The sequence below is a fragment of the Neolamprologus brichardi genome, chromosome 20, assembly GCF_056152115.1.
Source record: "Neolamprologus brichardi isolate AB-2024 chromosome 20, ASM5615211v1, whole genome shotgun sequence".
Lineage (NCBI taxonomy): Eukaryota > Metazoa > Chordata > Actinopteri > Cichliformes > Cichlidae > Neolamprologus > Neolamprologus brichardi.
In genome coordinates this window covers 22,746,664-22,767,823 of record NC_142123.1, presented here as the reverse complement: position 1 = coordinate 22,767,823, position 21,160 = coordinate 22,746,664, and the positions used below count along the sequence as shown (strand labels likewise).

General features: G+C 41.5%; 1 protein-coding gene across 8 annotated transcripts in view; it reads right to left on the bottom strand.

The window, feature by feature from the left end:
* Positions 1 to 21,160, bottom strand: part of tmcc1a (transmembrane and coiled-coil domain family 1a) — a 52,558-nt gene that overhangs the window by 5,749 nt on the left and 25,649 nt on the right. For all 8 annotated transcript variants that reach the window (XM_006796421.2, XM_087834451.1, XM_087834452.1 and 5 more), the window contains 2 exons: positions 972 to 1,229; positions 35 to 726 (listed from right to left, as the gene is read on the bottom strand). In XM_006796421.2, coding sequence (XP_006796484.1) covers positions 35 to 726; positions 972 to 1,229 — 950 coding nt within the window. The remainder of the gene's footprint in view (positions 1 to 34; positions 727 to 971; positions 1,230 to 21,160) is intronic.

Here is a 21,160-nt window from a genome sequence, read left to right as displayed (position 1 = left end):
ACATTCTGGGAAGTTCTACTTTTTTTCTCTTTACCTGAAGCGTTCTTCCTGCAGTGCTTGCATAACAACTGTGTAGTCTCTTTGATAGTGGCTCTTCAAACCTTCCAGGCTCTCCTCTAGCCTTGCCTGGCCATCTCTCAACTCCTGAACCTCCTGCAGCAGCATGTCAAAGCTGGAACTCTGGCTCCTCTCCAGTGTGTTTCCCTTGGAACTGGGGGGACCCCCAGGGGCCCCTGTTGTGCTATTAGCCCCCACTGAGCCTGATGTAGCACTAGAGCAGTCATCCTCGCTACCATACTTCGGACTGGACTGAAAGTGATGCCCAGTGCTTCCCAGGGAACGTACTCCAGTACTTGTCACACCTTCTTCTACTGAAGGGTCATCCAGAGAGTCTTTAAGTGAAGGGATGTTATCAGCGCTCCCGAATTTGTTGCGAATAAGGGAGGCGATCTCTCGTGGTTTGGAGACGACTGCACCAGCAGCGGAGTGGGTAGCCTGTGAGAAGCTGGAGAGGCCACCCTTAACACTATCCACCACGCCCTCACTGAAGCCTGTGACTTTGGCTCCGACATCCTTCAAGCCCTGCTGCATGTCCCGCAGAACATCCTTGGGCTGGCGTGGGATACCGTTGTGTTCCGCTTCTCGCAGCCTCCGGTGGTAGTGCTCCAGTTTCCTTTGCAGCTGCTGGATGGTCTGTGCCGACTTCTGGTTCTTTTTCTCAAAAACCTGACAGCCACAGGACAGGAATTTATTAGTCAGTGAAATGCAAATCAGTCCGCAATTATCCACTTAAATATATTTAGAAAGTTCCCTCCCTGCCTCTGAGGAAAAGCCAAGGTAAAACAAACTGATCAAACAGGTTTGGTGTTTATGCACTAATTGTGATCTAATCTCACCAGCCTACTAAAAGCACAAGGCAATGAGATGCTGGCTTTAATACAAAAAGATCTAACAATAATTCCTTGTTTCACCTGTTTGATGCGTGTGCTCTGCTGTTTGTCGGCGTTGTTGGCCAGTTTGAGGTACTCTGCAACATTGTCATCTCTGGCTGTCTGCTCGATCTTAATCTGCTCTGTGAGCTTGAGGATTTTCTGTTGCAGCTGGGCGATGGCCTGCTTGGTGCGGTGAGGGTCTGGGGTGATATCCTCACCCCCCTGGAACGAACTGTCTGCCCCACATGAAACAGACAGGGGTGCCTGACCCAGGCCACTTACTTCCAGCCGGTCGATCTGAAGCGATGAAAGAGGGGAAAAAAGACAGAGATTCAAGTACGTGAAGGGTGAGGGAAGAAATCAAAGGATTTGCGAGGAAAACAAAAAAGGGAGTGAGGCAGGGAGGAAAAAGGATGAATTGCAATATATGAGTTTTTGGTCATTTTGCTGACATGTTGAAAAAAAGGAAGCTTCTGCATTTTTGTAGCATGCAGACTGGAACGAGACTAATTGAGTGCGTTGAACAGGTCACTTGCGGTCAGTTTAACTAAAGAGGAAGATGCCAAGTAAGCTGTTTTTTTATTCATGGACTTGCAAAGAAATGAAAGTTAAGGAAAAAAAACTTTTGTCATTTTCAGCACATCCACACAAAACTCAACTCAAAACACCTAGACTCTGATTTTGTTGTTCTGGAAGCCAAACCCCCCCAAAACAAAACAGGACAGGACTAGCAGGATATTAGATTTGGGTTTAAAGCAATTTCACAGATTTGTCTTCTTTGTTTTTCAAAATGACCCGATTTTATCAACAGACCACGAAACATCGGCGCAAAATCCAAACACCATCTAAATTGTGTTTCCTCAATTTTTCTAAAACTAGACCACCCTATCTGAGACGATGATGAATCTAACACCTTCAATCACAGGTCGCTGGTGTGATTCATTTCCTCAAACACCTCAGGGGAAGAACATTGCCAAACCTTTGGGAGAGACTGTGATGAAAATATTCTTCTCATCACTTAGTATTCACACAAAATAATCATCTGGACCTCACATCACACCATGGGGGCTCAGGAAGCACAGCAAACACACACACACACACACACACACACACACACACACACACACACACACATACATAAGGGAGTTACACGCACTGGTTATTCATCCGAGTATTTACTACTCAAATCCCCCCTACTGCCACACCATAACCGGTAGAAACCAAAACACCGGAGGCTCACCTGTATTCTGAGCGGCATGACTAATGGATGACAGATGCAATAGTCAACAACGCAAAGTACAACGCATCCGGGAGAAACTAAAGCTCCCGATTAATCACTTTCCTTGTAAACATTGAACAAGAATACAAAAAGAGCACCGAAAAAAAAAATCTATCTTTAATAATAAAAAAAGTAAAGCGAATAAAACATGCGCAAAAAAGCGGCGCTCACCTTTCCGTTGGTCAAACGGAGGACTTTTTCCCAGTGCATTGTCCACACAGTGAAAGCGAGCTATGCTTTTTCATCTGTTCTGCTCACACTTCCGTTAAAGTTTAATTGTATAAAAATCCCACAACGACTCAGTGAAGTTTCGCTCTGTAAGCTCCTGCTGCTCCAGCTCTACCGGCGACTTGTTGTGAAAGTTGAAGCACACCTGAAACTCAGTGTACTTGGCAGCGCCTGAGGCTCCGCCCCCTTCTCCACTCCCTTTCTGAGGGAGATGACATCATCCCTCTGGCAGCTTTCAAAGAGAGCGCAGTGCATTACCTGGGACCTTTTCTTATACCGCGTGACTGAATTTGCAAAAATAAACACAGTTGGGAGCCTCACAATAGATCAAGCCACAAAAGCTCTGTCTGTGATTATTTGAAAACTGATCTGGTTCAGTTCTTTGTTGTTGTAGATTAAGTAGTAACTTCCCAACCTATTTTTACTCAAGTACTGTTAAAACAAGTTCTAGAGAATTTCAGCTTCATGATACCTCAGTTGTTTTGCTTCCATTATATTCATTTTAAAACTCTAGTTAGTATTCGCTGTGCAGATTTTACATATTTTTTTCCTACTCAGGAAGAAACTGTTATAATTTACTCTGTGTGTAAGTACAATTTAGTGTTGGTCACACTAAAGTTGCGATAAAACGTTTACATACACTCATTGTGGGCATGAGTGTCAAAGTAATTTTGGGCTTTTAATTATTTCTTTAAACTGTTCTTTTTCCAGGGTGGAATGATTGTACAGCATACATCTTTAATTGATTTAGAAAACAAGAATTATTTATAATTATTTCTGTTTTTTCCTAATCTACACAGGGTCAAACATATACACACAGGATCAAAAGTAAATGTACATGCCCATTAATATTTGTTTATAAATCCCTTGGAAGTACATCTCAACCAGACACCTTTTGTAGACATTATTAACCTTCTAGCTGGATATTTGACCACTCTTAGCAGAAATGATTCATTTAAATTTGTTGGTTTCCTGGCCCCAAAGTCGGGGCTTTTGGGAGACCATTCAAGATGTGATGTGTACCGGTACCACTGACAGCAAAATAGCCTCAGAGCTTGATGCTACCACCACCATGAGTCTGTGAAGGTTCTCAGTCAACCAGGTCATCGTAGTCTAAGGAGCTTGGAAGCGTTCTTAGGTCTGAAAACCTCATCTTTACTCCTCCAAACATGCCTCTTGTCACTGTGACTAAATAGCTCAATCTTTGTCTCATCTGACTAAAAAACCTTTTTCTAGAAGGAATTTGACTTTTCCATGTGGACAGCTGCAAATGACAGAAATGGGTAAAAAAATATTTGAGATCAGAAATTTAAGAGGCTGTGCAGGGAAAAATAAGAGTTGGGACTGTCTGTCATAGAGGAGTACTTAATGGGAAGAAAAATGGGAAGAAAAACTAGTTAGACATCTCTTTACAACAGCACGCGCACACGCACACATCCCAGGGCCCATTCCTCTGAGTACTCGTCAGAATTACCAGCAAGAAAACAATTTAAACTTGTTCACCAAGTGAATTTAAAATCAAGGTGATGTGTATTGTATTGATGACTATGTGGCAACATTAATCAGAAAAAGACACACATCTATGAGTCCATTTAACCGGCACATTGTGTACGTACAGTAAGTCTAATCATTATTAAAGCTTCCTGACAGCAAGCCAAGGTGATCGAGTGAGCTGGAGAAGTGGAATAGCCTGCTGAGCAAGCACAGAGAGAATGAACAGGTTTCAGAGGAGCACCTGGTCTGTTACAAAGCAGTATTGATAACCTTATAAGGGCGAGCATGAATGAAGCACACACGCTTGATTTGGTTTTCCCCTTTTTCTTCCAGGTGACACAATAACTGCATAATCAAATGTCTGCCCAGTTACTAAAGATAAAGAGAGCAAAGGACAAGTAAGCAGTATACTTTGTACTGGAGAACCCTGCAGTGCAGCACAGATAGATTTTAGACATTGTGATAAGAAGCCCTAGTGACCTGTACACACTGGCACCAAACCAACGTGCTGATCCAAAAAAAAACCCAGAATTACTATCAGCACATTTCTTCTGTTAGGTAAAGCGAAGAAACCAGTTCAAGCAGTAATGATCAGCTGTGCGCCTTCCCGGCACTAAAGACAGATCACGGATTCGCCACTGCAAGATATGATCTAATGTCACCACACACATAGCAAAGCAATGCTTCATCCCTGGCTTTCAGTTACTAAACAAATCAGCATTGCCCGTACAATCAGTGTCATCTTCAAATGTCTGACTTTTAGTGTGACTAATCATGCAACAAATTAAAGATCATGAGCTGAAGGATCAGGCTAATTTCCCTCAATTAACATAGCCAAACATGTCGATGTGCTGAGCCACTGAAGCAAGAAGTGACACGCACTGCAACAGTGGAGTCTGTGCAGCCTAATTAGGGACGTTTTGTGTGTGTGTGTGTTTGTAATTTGGGGAGGAGGGTGGTGTGCACCCCCCTGTGATTAGACTTTATCAGTTAAAATGACAAACAAAGGGTTTGTATGGACTTGTCCCCTGCCCTTCAGCTCCTTGCACACACACACATACTTCAGAGAAAACCTACTCTACCTATGTCCCAAACCGGGGCCACAGGTTGGTGTGTGTAACAGCCTCTGATCCAGTAAAGCTTGTTAGAGCCATGAAAGGCCACCACTGACTTAGCATGGATCGACCACAGGCCTGGGAAAAGCCGAGCTAAACCTAAACACCGAGACCTGCGAAGAAAACCTCACACAAATAGGCATTTAGGCAAGAATTTACCAAGCTAATGGTGTTAGATATGCATCACATATAATTAGACACATGCAACAAGAACATCTTGTACTACCCATCTCACTCTCTCTGAACTGCAGAGGACACATGCCCCCAAAATCCATTTTGTTCAATGTAGGTCACCGAGCAGAAATTAGGCTGTCATACATCTCTTTCCTATTTTTTGTGATCAAAATGTTTCACTTCTCCTTTCTTTCTACACCAGATACATCAGGCGCTCCGTCTGTATCCTCTGAGTTGAGTTTAATGTGTTTGTTGTTTTGTGAGTTAACTCAGGTGAGATCGAGGACAGCTAGAGTCAGGATGTTCTTGAGGACAAACAGTGGAAATAGACACAGTCTTAGGATCTTGTCGCACGCTGATGATATCTACACCCTAACCAGATCAAGGCCAGTGGAATTTAAAACTCCACACTGACCCTGACTGTAGCTTGCTGTTTAAATATGTATGTTTGTCATACTAAATGTTTCAGAATGAAACAAAATTATCTTCCCATTTGTTATGTTTGAGAGTCATAGCTTATACAACAGACTTACGGTAATTTATATAAATATTACAATGCAACGCAACCACGGCACAGCTCACTGTTGTACTTTTTGCAAGAAACACCTAAGTGACCTTACCACGTTCTATGTTTCTTGCTGTCAAGTTCAGGTTTTCATTATTTGTGTGTGTGAAAGTGTGAGAAGTACAGTACCTTGTTATTCATTAAGCCCCGCATTCTAGCTGTGGGCTTCCTGTGTTGTTAGTTTGTGTTTCTTGAGAAGCAGCAGTTTCAAATGGCAAGATGCAAGAGTGATACTCCGAGGACGTTGCAACTCCATGTTTCTGAGAAATCTGCTCTGATCCACACCCCTCCTATTATAATATTCCCTGAAGTGTGGAAAAGGTGCCTCCCTTATAATTCAAGTCATATCAGTACGTTGAGTATGTTATCTACAGAGTCCAATATCCATGAAGGATGAGAACTATTGTAAGAGGGAGGATTTTTAGAGACCCGCTGAGCTATCCCTTTCAGCTCTGTTCATTTTGCACTACACAGCTGTCGCCTCTCCATTTATATGACTCGTATCTCTGTGACTTTATTAAACACCCTGCATCAAAGCCGGTCATCCATGACTGTCTGAACTTCACACTGTGGTTAGTTGATCTGATCTTTAACCGTACAGCGTAGATACCAGATAGTGAACACAGTCGTCAAAGTAACAGCTTAACAGTACTGAGTGATCTTTTATTAACAGATCAGTTTGCGTTTGACACTGTGTGCAAACACACAGTCAAACACTTAGTTAGTTGCGGTAGGTTATGTGTGAAATAGACCTTTAGTGGAACGTTCATGGGCCCAAAAAGTTTGGTGCTGCATTTAATATTTATTTATTGTAATTTTAATATAAAACATTTGTGCATTGGACTACTATGTGCCACATTTAACCCCAACCCTACTTTCTGCTCCCCTGCATCACCATCTTGTGATTTCAGTTGAAATTGATGATTTGATGAAAATCCACTTGTTGTTTCCTTTAAGTGTATCCAGCGTGGCAACAATGAACTCCATTCACAGGATATGGAAAATTACTAAACTCCATGTGATGCTGAACAAGGGGCAGTTTACTCAACACATGTACTCGCGAATGGCTGAATGCACAAAGTTTCATTACTAATCACTATAATACAGCCAAAGCCTATCAGTGCACACACTAAGGAAAGGAGGGTGAAGTATTTTCACTACTGCAAAAACACTTCAGGACAAAATCCTTTTTTCGAGCAAGAGATCTGTGTTTTATTTGTTACAGACACAGTGCACACAGCACTCCTACTTTAACTGATATGTAAGCAAGTGCCATATCGCTATAAACACCTATCATGTATTCAGGTCACAGTCTTTACAAACATAACAAACAACCTCACACACTATATACACAGGTGGAGACTCACTGTGGTGTTGGGGGTAGGAAGTGGAGAGGTGTCAGCAGTTACCAGGTTAAGGATGACCTCCATGAGTGGGACACGCATGCGTGCAGCTTGGAGTGGAATATTTGTTTGGTCTCTCTATTTGTTTGTGTGTCTCTCGGGGAAAAAATACAGTGAAAGGAAAGGAGAGGAGCCTGGGTCTGGCAGAGCACACATCAGTCAGGACACTTCTTCCAAACAAAGTCCACTTCACTCTAAGTCCACAGTTGCAAAGACCCCACTGGACAAGGAATTACTGCTGGCTTGATTGAATATCCAGAATCCATAAAATGCACAGTCATTCCAGCAATGTACCATGACTACTGATAGCTGCAGAGTCTACATTATGCTGTGCTGCTGGTTCACAGGGCTGCTGCTCCTCAAAGCCCATGGAGGAAGCTTGAGTTCAAACACACGCTTCAGACAGAGAGCCTGTGCAGAGCCAATGCACTTCGACAGGCACGACTCCCACAGAGCGCGTACATTAGTGGAAGAAGAAAGACTCCTCTGGACCAATGAGCCCATCTAACGCAGGTTTGGGGGTGGGTGACAGTACAGAGAATGTTAATCATACGAAGGCTCGCTGCGCTGGATGTAGCCTGGGATAAAAGCAGGGAGAGTTTACTGCGAAGTTAAGCGTTCAAAGCGTCCATCGGGCATAAAATCCGCAGACGGGGGAAAAGAGCGGCAGAGAGGCAGAGACCCAGAGAACGGATGTGAGGGGAGCAAAAGGAGCACAGAAGAAAAAAAGATCCCACCAGGAGCTGTCAGTGAGAGGGAGACGGAGTGAGAGAAGGCGCAAAGGAGAGAGGGGTTGTGAGAAAGCCTCATGAAGGGAGGGAGGGGGGCTTTTCTTCTGTTTGAGTTTCTAGGCCAGTTCAGCTCCAAAACATTAGCTAGCTCAGGCAGAAAAAAGGAGAGAGAACTTTTCCATTCCCTCCTTTTAATTATCACAGTTTGATTGTCTCAGCCAATCAGTTTACTGAGTGATCACGCTGTAACAGACTGGACTAGATGCTTCTACTGATCAAAAAAGAAAAGAGAAAAAAACCCCCACACTGAACAAAATAACTGTCCAGCAGAAATGCACTAATGCGTGGATAATTCTAGTTTAAGTTAGAGAAATCAAACAACAAGAAAAGACTGACATTATACAGTTGTATGATCATCTCAAGGCTGCAATTCAAAAAATATAAGCCTATAATTGGGTCCCTGTGCTACAAAACAGTGGAGTATTGGTAATTTATAGAGAGGATGGCCATAATTAGAGTGCAAAACAGTGTTTGTTAGTAAACAGTCCAGAAGAACTGAGACGGCACACAGTTGTAATTTTGCGTTCAGGTTGATCATTTTCACTGCATTAAAGCACAAATTGGCATCCAAATATACTACAAACACATTTTTATGAGCCTCAGAGTCTTTCGCGTCATAATGAAACTGTGGTGTACAATTAGGTAGAAAAAAAGAAAGAAAAAGCACTGGAAGTAGTGGGTGTAGGGGGAATGGTGTGGAGTGGTATGGCAGGACGAGGGCAACTGAAGACTTCTGTGCCCAAGCCGACAGGAGGAAGTGGGCAACAGTAGCACGAATACAGGCTTTAATGGGAAAGCAGGAGAAGTTTGGGGACTGGATGAGAGCGGGTAGGAATTAGGGAGAAGAGTGCTTATATAAGAACAAGTCCAACTCGCTGTGAGACGTATGTTTGACCCCAGTACTGAATAAAAGGGACACATGGCAGAATCTGTGGTTTCAAATCTGAGCCAAGGCTTTACATTGGAAAATAAAATAAGTTAAACTATATCTGCACATCTGTAGAGCCACTGAATAATAATATTTTCCCTTTACTGGCAACAATTCCCATTCAGACAAACAGTATATACTTTTGACCGTCTCTTTAACTTTTACCCAAAGAAATGGGGTCTCCCACTCAAAGGCTTAGCATTAAATTACTTTAGTAGTTTACACTGATTTGCTAAAAAATCTGGATTACTAATACCAAATAATGTTTGCTGTAGTGCTGTCAGTTAACCTAGTTTTAACTAGGGTAAAAAGTTAACCAGCTAACCACCAGTTAACTAGTTGAGTCTGGCAGTTTTTCAAATAGTAACAAACTTTAAAAAGTAATAATTTAAAGATGGGTGAATCCTCACTTTGTAAAAACCTATAAAAACAAGACTATGTTGCACGTACAGGGAGCACAAGTACAGACAAATCTTCTTAGAGGCGTCTTAACTGTAACTCTTTAGTTGTTCGGGGAATCCATGACTGGAACTTCTGACAGGTGTTTTCCCATCAGTTGTGATTAAATGACACACCTTTTTTTGCTCTACTGTCAGTGTCATTCCAGCCCGAAGTCAAATTCTCTCTTACGGCAAATATGGCCTTCAGCGACTCCTGGCTATCCAGGAATGATCAAGCTTTCACAGTGACTCAGCATAAACTTTGGTGGGATTAACAACATGCAACAAATAGCAAAGTTGCAATGACACAAATCACAGGTGGTGGTGCACTCATGTCATGACAAGTGACTGACACCGGAACAGAAATAAATAGAGGCCTCAGAGGCAGCTATACCTCATTAGCACCACATTAGCTGGCTAAAATTAGGGGACAGAAAGAACAGCTGTGGCTCACTTTAGGTGTTATTTACATTGACAGAAACTAATTACAAGTAGCTACACATTAACTGAGACAGTAATAGAAGGATTATATGTCTTTACAATACATTAAAATGGCACCAAAAGTAAATAATTAATGAATCAGGTTGTCAAAGGAAAAAGCACAGCATTACCTCTTAAATTAAAATTATTTTGGAAAAGTTCTGATTTTTCAACTAACTCTGTCCATCTCCATCCACAAGTGCCCTGGATTTAATTAAAAACAACTCCACAAACTGGCAAAAACAACCCACTGAGCTCAAGAATCAAGCAATAAATATTGTTATAAAATAAGGCCACTCTGTTCACCAGACCAGAAAATAACCTAATCTTCCACTTTTCACAGTATATTGTCAAAATGTTCAAAAACAGAGGTCTTGACTTATAACAGAAGGAACACAAGCAGAGCAATGAAGACCAGCAGCAAACTGGACTCATGATTATGAGTCGCCCCCCCCCCCCCCAAAAAAAAACAAAACAACAGGAAGGACTGCTTCAGAGATCACAAGATCCATTTAATTTAACAGAGGATTAGAAACAGGATCAACAAATAGTGGTTCAAAGAAAGTGCAGTATGCTGAATAAGCTAAAAGAAAGACAACCAGGATTAACTCTGCACAGATAGGCAGTAGACGGTTGAATGACCCAAAATTTAAGCTACAAGGGGAAAACCAACTAAAATGTAATAAAACAAAGATGTGACAGTCATGTCTGTGACTGTTTTAGCTGAACTGTATTTATCAATACGACACAAATGTTCGATTGAACCTTAAACAAAGGATCAGCCAAATCAAGCGAAAAAACGAAAGTGACAGAGGTGGTGACAGAATATTTCACCATGGAGAAAATAAAAGCTCTAAAATGCCCCTTCTCAGAGTCCTGACCTAAATCCCATAAAGCACCAATGGGATCGCTTTTTGGGGGGAAAAACCTGAAAGCAAAGCTGACTGAAACTCAGAGGAAACTCACAAAGGCTAATAGAGAGAATATTTTATTCCATTTTGTGTCAAAACACAGTTTTGTCTTTATTTTAGATTATACTTCTTTTGCATATTGGTGAATATTTAGCCTTAACTTTATCCTTAACATTTTGATATCAAATTAAACATCCATCCATCAATCTTCATCCGCTTTATCCGAGGCCGGGTCGCGGGGGCAGCAGCCTAGGCAGAGAGGCCCAGACCTCCCTCTCCCCAGCCACCTCCTCCAGTTTATCCAGGGGAACACCAAGGCGTGAGAGCCGAGAGATATAATCCAGCGTGTCCTGGGTCTGCCCCGGGGCCTCCTCCCGGTGGGACATGCCCGGAACACCTCACCCAGGAGGCGCCCAGGAGGCATCCTTGTCAGATGCCCGACCACCTCAGCTGGCTCCTTTCGATGTGGAGCAGCAGCGGCTCTACTCTGAGCCCCTCCCGGATGGCCGAACTTCTCACCCTATCTCTAAGGGAGAGGCCAGCCACCCTTCGGAGGAAGCTCATTTCTGCCGCTTGTATCCGCGATCTCGTTCTTTCGGTCACTACCCACAGCTTGTGGCCATAGGTGAGGGTAGGGATGTAGATCGACCGGTAAATTGAGAGCTTCGCTTTTACACTCAGCTCCCTCTTCACCACGACGGACCTGTGCAGTGTCCGCATTACTGCAGCTGCAGCCCCAATCCGTCTGTCGATCTCCAGCTCCCTTCTCCCATCACTTGCGAACAAGACCCCGAGATACTTGAACTCCTCCACTTGGGGCAGGAACTCATCCCCGACACGGAGTGGGCACTCCACCCTTTTCCGGCTGAGAACCATGGCCTCAGATTTGGAGGTGCTGATCCTCATTCCCGCTGCTTCACACTCAGCTGCGAACCGTTCCAGTGCGAGCTGGAGGCCCTCAGATTAAACATAATTTATATATTATTTTGACTTGTTGCAATACTTTTTAGGGTACCACTAAGGAGTTAAGATTAATATGCATATATCAGGTTCACTAAGAGACATCTGGATTGTGCATTGAAGAGCAAAGTTTTATTTAGAGCCAGTACAATTACTCACGTTAAAAAAATAACAAAGAACTGCATTGCAGAGATATAGAAAAGGGGAAAGACCTGCTGCACTGGTGATGTTTAAAGTCAGTCAAGAATAAGCATGCTTTTCCAGTCAAGGACACACCTTCAGTCTACTATGATACATCAGTGACTTTCCTACATAGATTGATTTGTGACATCCTCTAACTGGTTTTTAGCCAAAACCATCAAGGGAAAAGACCTCACCACCACTGTAATAAAGTCATCAACATACATTCATCGGCCACTTTATTAGGTGCAGTATCCCACTGGACCCCCGTCTGCCTTCACATCCCAAAGGCGCTCTACTAAATTGAGCCTACTCAGGTGGGCTGTGTGGTTTATGCTCAACTGGTACTGAAAGTGTGACTAGCAAATATCCCCCATGCAATTACACTGCCACAGCCACCCTGTACCACTGATACAAGGCAGCATGGATCCATGCTTTCATGTTGTTTACACCAAATTCTAACCTCAGCATCTAAATGTCACAGCAAAAATTGAGACCCATCAGACCAGACGCTATTTTTCCAGTCTTCTATTGTCCAATTTTGGTAAGCCTGTATGAACTTAAATTACCGTTCTTCTCTATTCCGGTTCTCATTTTGTAGTTCAGCAGGTTATCTCCCTAAAATGCAATGAAGTGCTGCCAAGTGATTAGATATTTTAAGTTAAACAGCAAAATGTATTGGTTTCAAATGCGCTTTCAGAGAATATAATATATAAAAATATTATACTAATGCATTTCTATCTCTAAAACACCTGTGATGGTATAAACCACACCGCCTGTTATGGTGACACTTAAAGCTCAAGTCTGATTAGCTCCGCTGTTACTTGGTAAAATGTATCTGTATTGTCCTTTTTTACATTTTTAATTAAAAAATAAAAACACAAGTTTAACAGACTAAAATAAGGATTTTTCTTTCTCTTAAAAAAATACTGTTTTGAACTAACAGTGCTGTGAGCTGATAATATCACACACGAAGACACAGAAAACAACTTGTGTGGATGTGTTTACTCAGCCAGCGCACAGGGCCATAATAATGGAAAGTGTCGTTCAGAGGACAGAGCTTAGCGCTGAATTAAAGCCAGGTCTGTGCTCCACAGCCAAAAGAAGTTCTGGAAAAATCCAGAAGAGACAAAGAAGAGACTGGGTCTGATGTAACTGGACTGTGGTTTGGAAAAGGATAAATTCTCTAAGTTTTATAAACAGAAAGTTATGCAAAGATTAACAATACAATGCAAAACCCTACCAAACCTTAACCTTGAGCTTTTATAACTGGAGCAACAAGTTACATGTATTTGTCCTGAAATTTTGCATCTAACTGCAGAATTAAACAAAAGTTGTTAGTTTTTTTATGCAGGGGTAACACCACAGCTCGCTCCATGTGACAGTAAGTTGTGTAGTATGGTCTGGTGGCAGGAGATGAGCAGTTACATAAAGGCAGAAGAGTGAGAGGTTTGTCTGCACAGACTGATGGTAATTCAAGCCTAAAAGAGGAGATAACCATGACTCGGGCCTCTGGCCTTCTTCAACAATACCTTCCCCCATAACAAAAAGCCCTCTTTCCAACTCTGGCTGTCCAGTTCTCACTAGTCTAGGCTCCAGTATAATCAATGGCCCTATTAGCAGTTACATAAACCCCTGAGCACTTTATACACATGGACATTTATAACTGGTGGCATCCAAGAGTGTGAAACATCTTCATAGCCAGCCAATTCCTGGCTTCAACAAGAGCCAAACAGGAAGGAAAAGAAAGAAATGTCCATAACAACAACCCAAACAATTATCTGTTATCATGTCCTGTGCTGAAACTGACAACTGTGAATGCAAAACATTCGACGTCTGAATGAATTTAAGTATTACCAGATTTTAGATGTGGGTTCAATCAAATCATTAGAAGGGTTTCACGTGTAGATAAATGTATACAGTCGCTTTCCTGAACTACTGATATACTTTACCTTATTTTCACTGGAGCTACTTTTTGCTAAACAAATACTATAAAAATAGTCACAGGCCAGCACACTTGTTCAGGGCCTACTGTAGAGGCCGTAGAAAACTACATATACATGGCATGCCCATTTACCTGCAGTATTGATAGCCTCATAAAGTGGGTGAGGCTGTTACACGGGCTGATATCAGCCTAGTACAGACGTAGCCAATATCTGTCTATTATTCAGCTAATATGTAACAAAAAACTGCAGAACAGAACTACACACAATGGTTTCGAAGTCATGTAGACATCATTAATGTCAACACAGCAGCCATACAGTTTCATAAAAGGCTTAAATATCTGTATTGCAACAGCCTCAGAAGGCCTGTATGTTGTAGTACCTGAACCTTTTTGTTGTTTTTTTGGTTTTCCATTAAGTTTCTAAGTCTGAATGTGGATGTGATGCTGTGATATATGTGAGTAATGGATGTGTCAAAGTGTACACAGCAAAGCAGTGTGTGTATACGTGCAGGAAAACATAAGAGTGGGTTCATGGGGAGACACGGTGTTGGTCTATTGGTGGTAGCTGGCATTTATTGGCCCTGCTTCTGTTTATACTCAGTCATCCTGGTTATGCAACGTGGAACAGAAAGGGCACCGACCCAATACGCAGACTTAGTCTGGCAGGATGCTGCACAATGTTCGGTACCATGGGGCAGTATGTAAGCCCAAACACAGCCAGCCTATTCATAAGCAGGAAGATGAAGAATCCAGAACAAGCAGTCCCAGCTTTTTGGCCCTGGAGGATTATTTAGTCTGGCCTCTTCTCACTTTTTGCCTCTGTGTTAATCTCACTACTCACTTTTAAGCAGACTTATTGGATGGTCTGGCCTCTGGGTACTGTTTCAGAAGTTTTGCAAGCCTCCACTAAGAAGCAGCCGATTTCATAACAGGAAGACAGATAATGAGTAGAGGCACTTGTCTAGTAGGAAGCTCATGTCGATACAGGGCAGCTAAATCTAATGAAAATCTTCTTCTCTCGTTTCCAGATTAAGACTATCTTAAAAAACAACGTTTGGTGGCTCTGGGTATCTTGTGTACTGAGACTAATTTCACAACATATGCACGCAAACGTATTGCTTGATTGCGTGCATATGTTATGCATGCATTATCCTGAGTCACACACACATAAGTTTTGTGACTCAGGAAATACACTGCTTGGGTTTCTTTGGTGAAAATGAAACTTTTTTTTTACACTTACATGTGCCATTTATTACTTTAATGATAATTAAATAAATAATAAATAATTTATAACAGCTTTGTCTGCCCCTTTCCTGCTACTCTACCTGCTCTCATTAAAGATTGATGCACCATATTATCTGACATATTCAACATAGGTCTACATTTTAATAAATAATGCCTGGTTTAATAAATTAGTTTCTGCTGCTATTAAGATCAAGAGATCAAAACATAAAACTAAAGAGAATCTCACAAATTTACACAACCAACTACTCAATGAGTAGTATTGCTTATTATCCACAAGAGGGAGCTAAAGCATAACTGTGCTACATGATGTGTGTCGACTGCTGTCCCCTGTGTTAGTGCTTTGTCTGGTATTTCATTTCCTGACAGGTTTCCTGTCAATAAACTCAAGGTTTTGTTGTATTTTTATTGCATTCTTCCGCTATCACTTATCCTGCTGACAGATGTGCAGGCCTTTGTTGTAGCATAATTCAGCTCTGATTAGTGAGTAACATCAAAGCACGCAGATGACTTGTTGGCTGATAATATGAACATAGATGAAGGAGGGACATGTCATGGAGATGGAAAGTAGAAATAATGTAATTGCCTATATTAATTTACAAGACAGGAGCTCAAGAGACGAGATATTGTCAGAAAATTAAAGATGTGTCTATATCAATGAGGGGGAAAAGGCAACCACAATCAAATTCAATATAAACTCTCTCTTGACACAAAAAACACAACTCATTTCAATGATGTGATGTCCAGTACAGACGGGAGACTTTGTAAGAGGTGGACAGTGAGAAAATGGAGATTCTTGGGATTGCTACAAATTGACACACATGAGAATGAGAGGAATGGCTCTGGTTATTAGTAAAAATGAAAATATGATGAGATTTCCCGAGAGATTCTGACCAGATTTGAAATGTGTGTGCAAGTGGGTCAGTGGAGCAGAGCTGAGCTCAGCGATAAATAGTTTCATCCATAATTCAACAGAGTCAGGCGAATGATATAGACTGCACAGGGAGTGGCAGGGATGCAGAGCACGACCTCTCTGAGTCTGTTTCTCTGCTCTCCATCTCTCAGAATGAGCAATTTCCCTTTGAAAACAATCTGCTGGTCTATCTGAATAAGGAGCAGAAAACTAAAGAAAACACTTCATCAGATAGATGCAGCTAGTTTATTTTGACGACCAAGCTGAAGGAAATCAAATTCTGAGCTAATACTGGCAGCTGGATAAATGAAAGCAAGCAGTGTGCACACTAAAGATGGACTGGGACAGAGGACGGTGTCCGGGGAACAGACATGTAGGTTAAGGTTGACCCAAATATTCTCAGCGAGTGACTGACCAAGTATGTAGCAACCTTGGAACGGCTGAGAAAACAACAAAGACACACATGCGTGCCCACACTAGTGTCACATATACTCACATGAGGCCAAAGAGGAAGGACCAGCTGCAGGACAAAAATAAATACACAAACGATGACCCACGGAGACTTCTTGCTGACATGTGCACATATATGCACGCGATCTCATGCACAGACACCCAATTAAAACTTTTTTTTTTTAAAATATGGTTAAAGTTAAATCATATTATTTTAAGAGGGGGTGGCGGTGTAGTCAAGCGACCACATAATTAAACAAAAAAAAGAGGTCTAACAAAAGCTACTTTCAACTGCGTCTTCTTCACAAGAGACAAAGAGGTCTAGTAACACACAAGATTATGGAAACCTTAAAAATTGCATAAATTGATATTTCTGGCGGGGGGGGGGGGGGGGGGGGTATAGCTAAATAACATCATTCAGACACACTTGAAAGTGAACTTGGTTAACACTGGTTCAGACAGTTGTCTATTAATAGAATAGGCAAAGAAGGCACAGCAGACTTCTTCCTCATTCAGACCCAGATTAGAAAACTAAGAGGGAACTGAGAGAAAAAAAAAGAACCTCAGAGATTTTCTTCTTTTCTCCAAAAGTCTATCCATCTTTCTGATCCACATCGACCTTTACGCATACACCACTGCATCAGTGTTTCAAACATTCCCCTACCCCAGCTCAACACAGAGGTCTTTCCTGTTTTCTTCCTTTCACACCATAACATCTGGAGGGACGTTTCAACAAGAATTTCACATATAAAATGACTTTTTATTCATTAACTGTTAACCTTTGCTGTGAGCATGAGTGCCAGACTAGTGTTGTGAATACTAACAGCATGCAGGACCGGAAAAAGGCGTTGGCCTATATGTACAACTACATGAATATTCAAGAGCTTAATTAAACAGGTTGAGGATATGCTTCAAAGGGAACACAAACAGAGAGGTGTAGAGTTCAAGCACACACAAAGGAAAACACAGAAACACACACACAGTGCATATGTATGCACACATTGCATACTAAAGCCTAAGCATGAAATCTACTCTAGAGTTAGACATTTACTGTAAAGAACTCCAGCTGGGGTCTGGTAAATTGCCTAATACAAGTAATTTATTCTAACTGCCAAATTCCAATTTTACATTAAAAGAGAATGAAAACAGGAAATAATCATAAGCAATAGGATATAAGCGAACAAGCGATATGATGCCATTCCACATGACAAGAAAGTGCTTATTTACATAGTGTACAACATTAGATTGGAAGATCTGGAAAACTGCACAGGAGTCTAATTTTAGGAAGCACTTCACTCTCCTCTAGGAAGGTGTTACACTACACAAGCAGATGAGGTGGCTGCGAGATCTGACAGCAAACCTGCAAGCATTCAGCTGAGCAAAGCTGCTGCGAACCTCTTTGAACATCACCCTGTTACCATGGAGACGGGTAACTGGCTACACTGTCTGAGCACTGGACACAGATGAGAGGAAGCCCGAGAGAGCGAGCGCTTAAGAAGGACTGCCTCTAAGACATGAAACAAGGAAAACAGTGACAAGGTAAAGGGGGGTGTGGAGATCAAAACAGTGAAGTCAGAAAAGCTGTTGAGGAAGTGTGACACATGAGTAACAAGCAGTGTAGCAGATTCACATGCTTGTTCAGCAAGGAAACTTTGGGTTTAATTTTAGACTCTGATTTCAGAGTCTGAAAAATAAATAGAGAACTACAGGTAGTTGCATAAAAGGAGAAATCAAATGAATGTAGAACATTTGCCCACACATCCGCAAACGGACACGTATATTGCATGATTTTGGGCAGTCCAAGATGACAGTTTGAAATATCTCTAAATATATCTTTGGCTAAATTTGAAATGGTGACATTACCTCATACTGTGCTGCAAAAATTGGACACAAATTCTTCTAATCATACTTCATTACTTCTACCAGTAATCTTTACAAAGCATCCACGTGGGATAGGGTATGATATGTCATAACACTTACTGGTTGGCAGGTCATTATAGACTCCAAATTTGCCAAAGTGTCAAAAAGTGGGGGACACCTTACTGCAATCTCTGGAAACACCAAAACACCAGATGAGTAAATATCTTGCCAAAGAATTACATTTATCAGCCAAGTAACGCACTGAAAATGTTCTGGTGTCTCGTAGTGGTGAAGAACTTGACTGAATTGGATGCTTATTTGAGCAAACACATCAAATACTTGCACAGACACACAAAAGTCACAGCAAGCAAGTAATACAAGTAATGAGAGAGCTCAAAACAAGATGTGATAAAGAACAGAGCATCCATTGTATTAAATCTACTGTTGTTATTAGTGTTTGCTTAAGTGATCAATGATCAGCCACAGTATAGAATTTAAATCAACCACGACAGAAACACATCACTGATGTTTTAGTTGAACTCAATGGTCTCAGAAAAAGTAGACAAGGCAATATTTACACACTTACATGAACAAAAGAGAAGACTTTGTTTTCATAGATAAGCAAAAAGGAGAAGAGTGAGAAATGATGACAGGAACAAAAACTTTCCCCCACAATGCTAGGAGGGGAAAGTTAAGGAAGACAGAAGCATTTGAGAACAAATTTCAGTGTCTGCCCGAAAGTCAACAACATCACAAGCTGCCAACTGATTGATTTATGCTGCATCCTAATTTCAGTCAACAACCACATAGTCATGATGGTGCACTGACAGCACACACACAAACACACAGATAGAGCCTGAAAACCAATTTGCTACAGGCTGGTGGTTAGTGAACAGGCTGAGATGAGATCACCTCCAGTGTGTACTAAGAGCACATGCTTCATCATTCCCGTGGCTCTCCCCTGCCTCCACACACACACAAACATACACACACACACACACACGCTCTCTCTCTCTTTGCTAAAAGTCAATCGAAACTCAGTTGTTTGATTATACACGAGTCTGCCTGCCTGCTTCTGTTTCTGTCTTTATGTGACTAAAGGGCAATCTGCTGCGGCAGGGGTTTGTTAAGACTTTAGCATTCATTTGCATCAGCACTCTGGGTAAGCGAGACATCATGCTTGTCTTTTGCAGATTTCAAAAAAACTCAATGTCACTAAAATAGTTCTAGGATGAGCTGTTCTGTCCTGATGCAAAGGTCAAAAACGCTTTCATCAACACACAGCCAATAGCCTGAGGAGGTGAGAGACGATGGGAGTGCAGTGATGGGGATGTTAAAGTAGCAGGGACAGAACAAGCCTCGGGGGACCAGGTGAAGTTCGGTTCCTTCCACCGACACTTCTCCCCTCTGCTTTTCTCTTAAACACTGCCACAACAACACACAAAAATCAAACCCTTCTTTAACAAGTCATTGCTTTTAACAAACACTTTCTAAAAAGCAGTCCTATTAGGGGCAGCTGTTAAAATTACCAATCATAAATGCATAATTGAAGTGTGAAAGCGAGTAGCTGCTATGGATTTTTCAATTAGTTTAATTTTGATGACTACTTTTGATTTAAGAAGCTAAAATGCCTGATATCAGCTAATTAACAGAAAACAAATAATTGTTAGACATAGGAGTTTAATTTGAATCTTTAAACACTTACAAATTTTAGGTGCACTAAATGAAAGGTTCAAAAGAAAGACAGCACAGAAAGAGTAAAACATGTATATGACCACAAACAGAGAGATCCACATATAGATGAAAATCTGTCACTTCCTCTATTCAATCAGTGCATTTCCTTGAATAGGCTATGTGACCCGGGAGCCCAAATGAAGCTATTACATAAACATCTATTCTTTGCCAAACATCATTAACAACCTGACCACAGAAAACACACTGAAAATGGCTACACCACTTAGGAGATCAGGAATAAAAACACTGTTTAAAAACTTAAAAGATTTAAAAAGCCAATAATTATTCACCCTCAGATTTTAGCACATGTGCCCTATAGACTACAGAAGGACCAGATTCTCCACAAAGAAAAGAATGAACTCTTTCATTATTAAAAGAGGAGTAATGGAGACTTTTTGGATCTCCAACCCACCCTCAGGTCTGTTATTTTGTGACGCCAAGTTGCAGACAGTTCAGTTCACACCAGGCCACAGAGCTGCCCACAACCCTAAGATACTGCAGTTGGTGGGCAGGTATTTGAACACATCCTCCAACCAATGCATCCAAAAACTGTAGAGTCATCAGACACCTAGATGGATTCATCATGTACCACGTATCTCCCATATTAGGATTCCTACACGGGCTAGTCAGAGACCAATTTGTCTCTGATCATATTGAAGAAGCTATATATACTAGATACTATAGACTCAACAACAAAAGAAGCTCAGAGCAGGAGCAGCTATTTCTAAACTATATCTCAGGAGAGTAAAAAAAAAAGAAATAGCAAAACCTCATGCTAAAACGTGCCTGCATTTCACAGTGTTTGAATGGAAAAAGTGATACTGGTAAATGTAATGAGAGACAATGATACTATCAATACATAAAGAATCACTGTTGGGGCGTTTTAGTCTGGAGTTGATTACATGACTCAATCAATGACAATCTGACTAAGTAGAAAGAGCAACCTGTGCTTCAGAGATGCTACATCCTCTGGTGCATCCATCCTTTTAGAGAAAGATTCATACAACACGATTATGAAGGCTAACATGACTCAAAGCTTTGTAACAATTAAATAAAGCCAGGAGAATCAAGGACACTGGACCTTAACCCCACTGAATATTTATCTGAGCACATGGGGACAGTGCTGCAGAGATTAA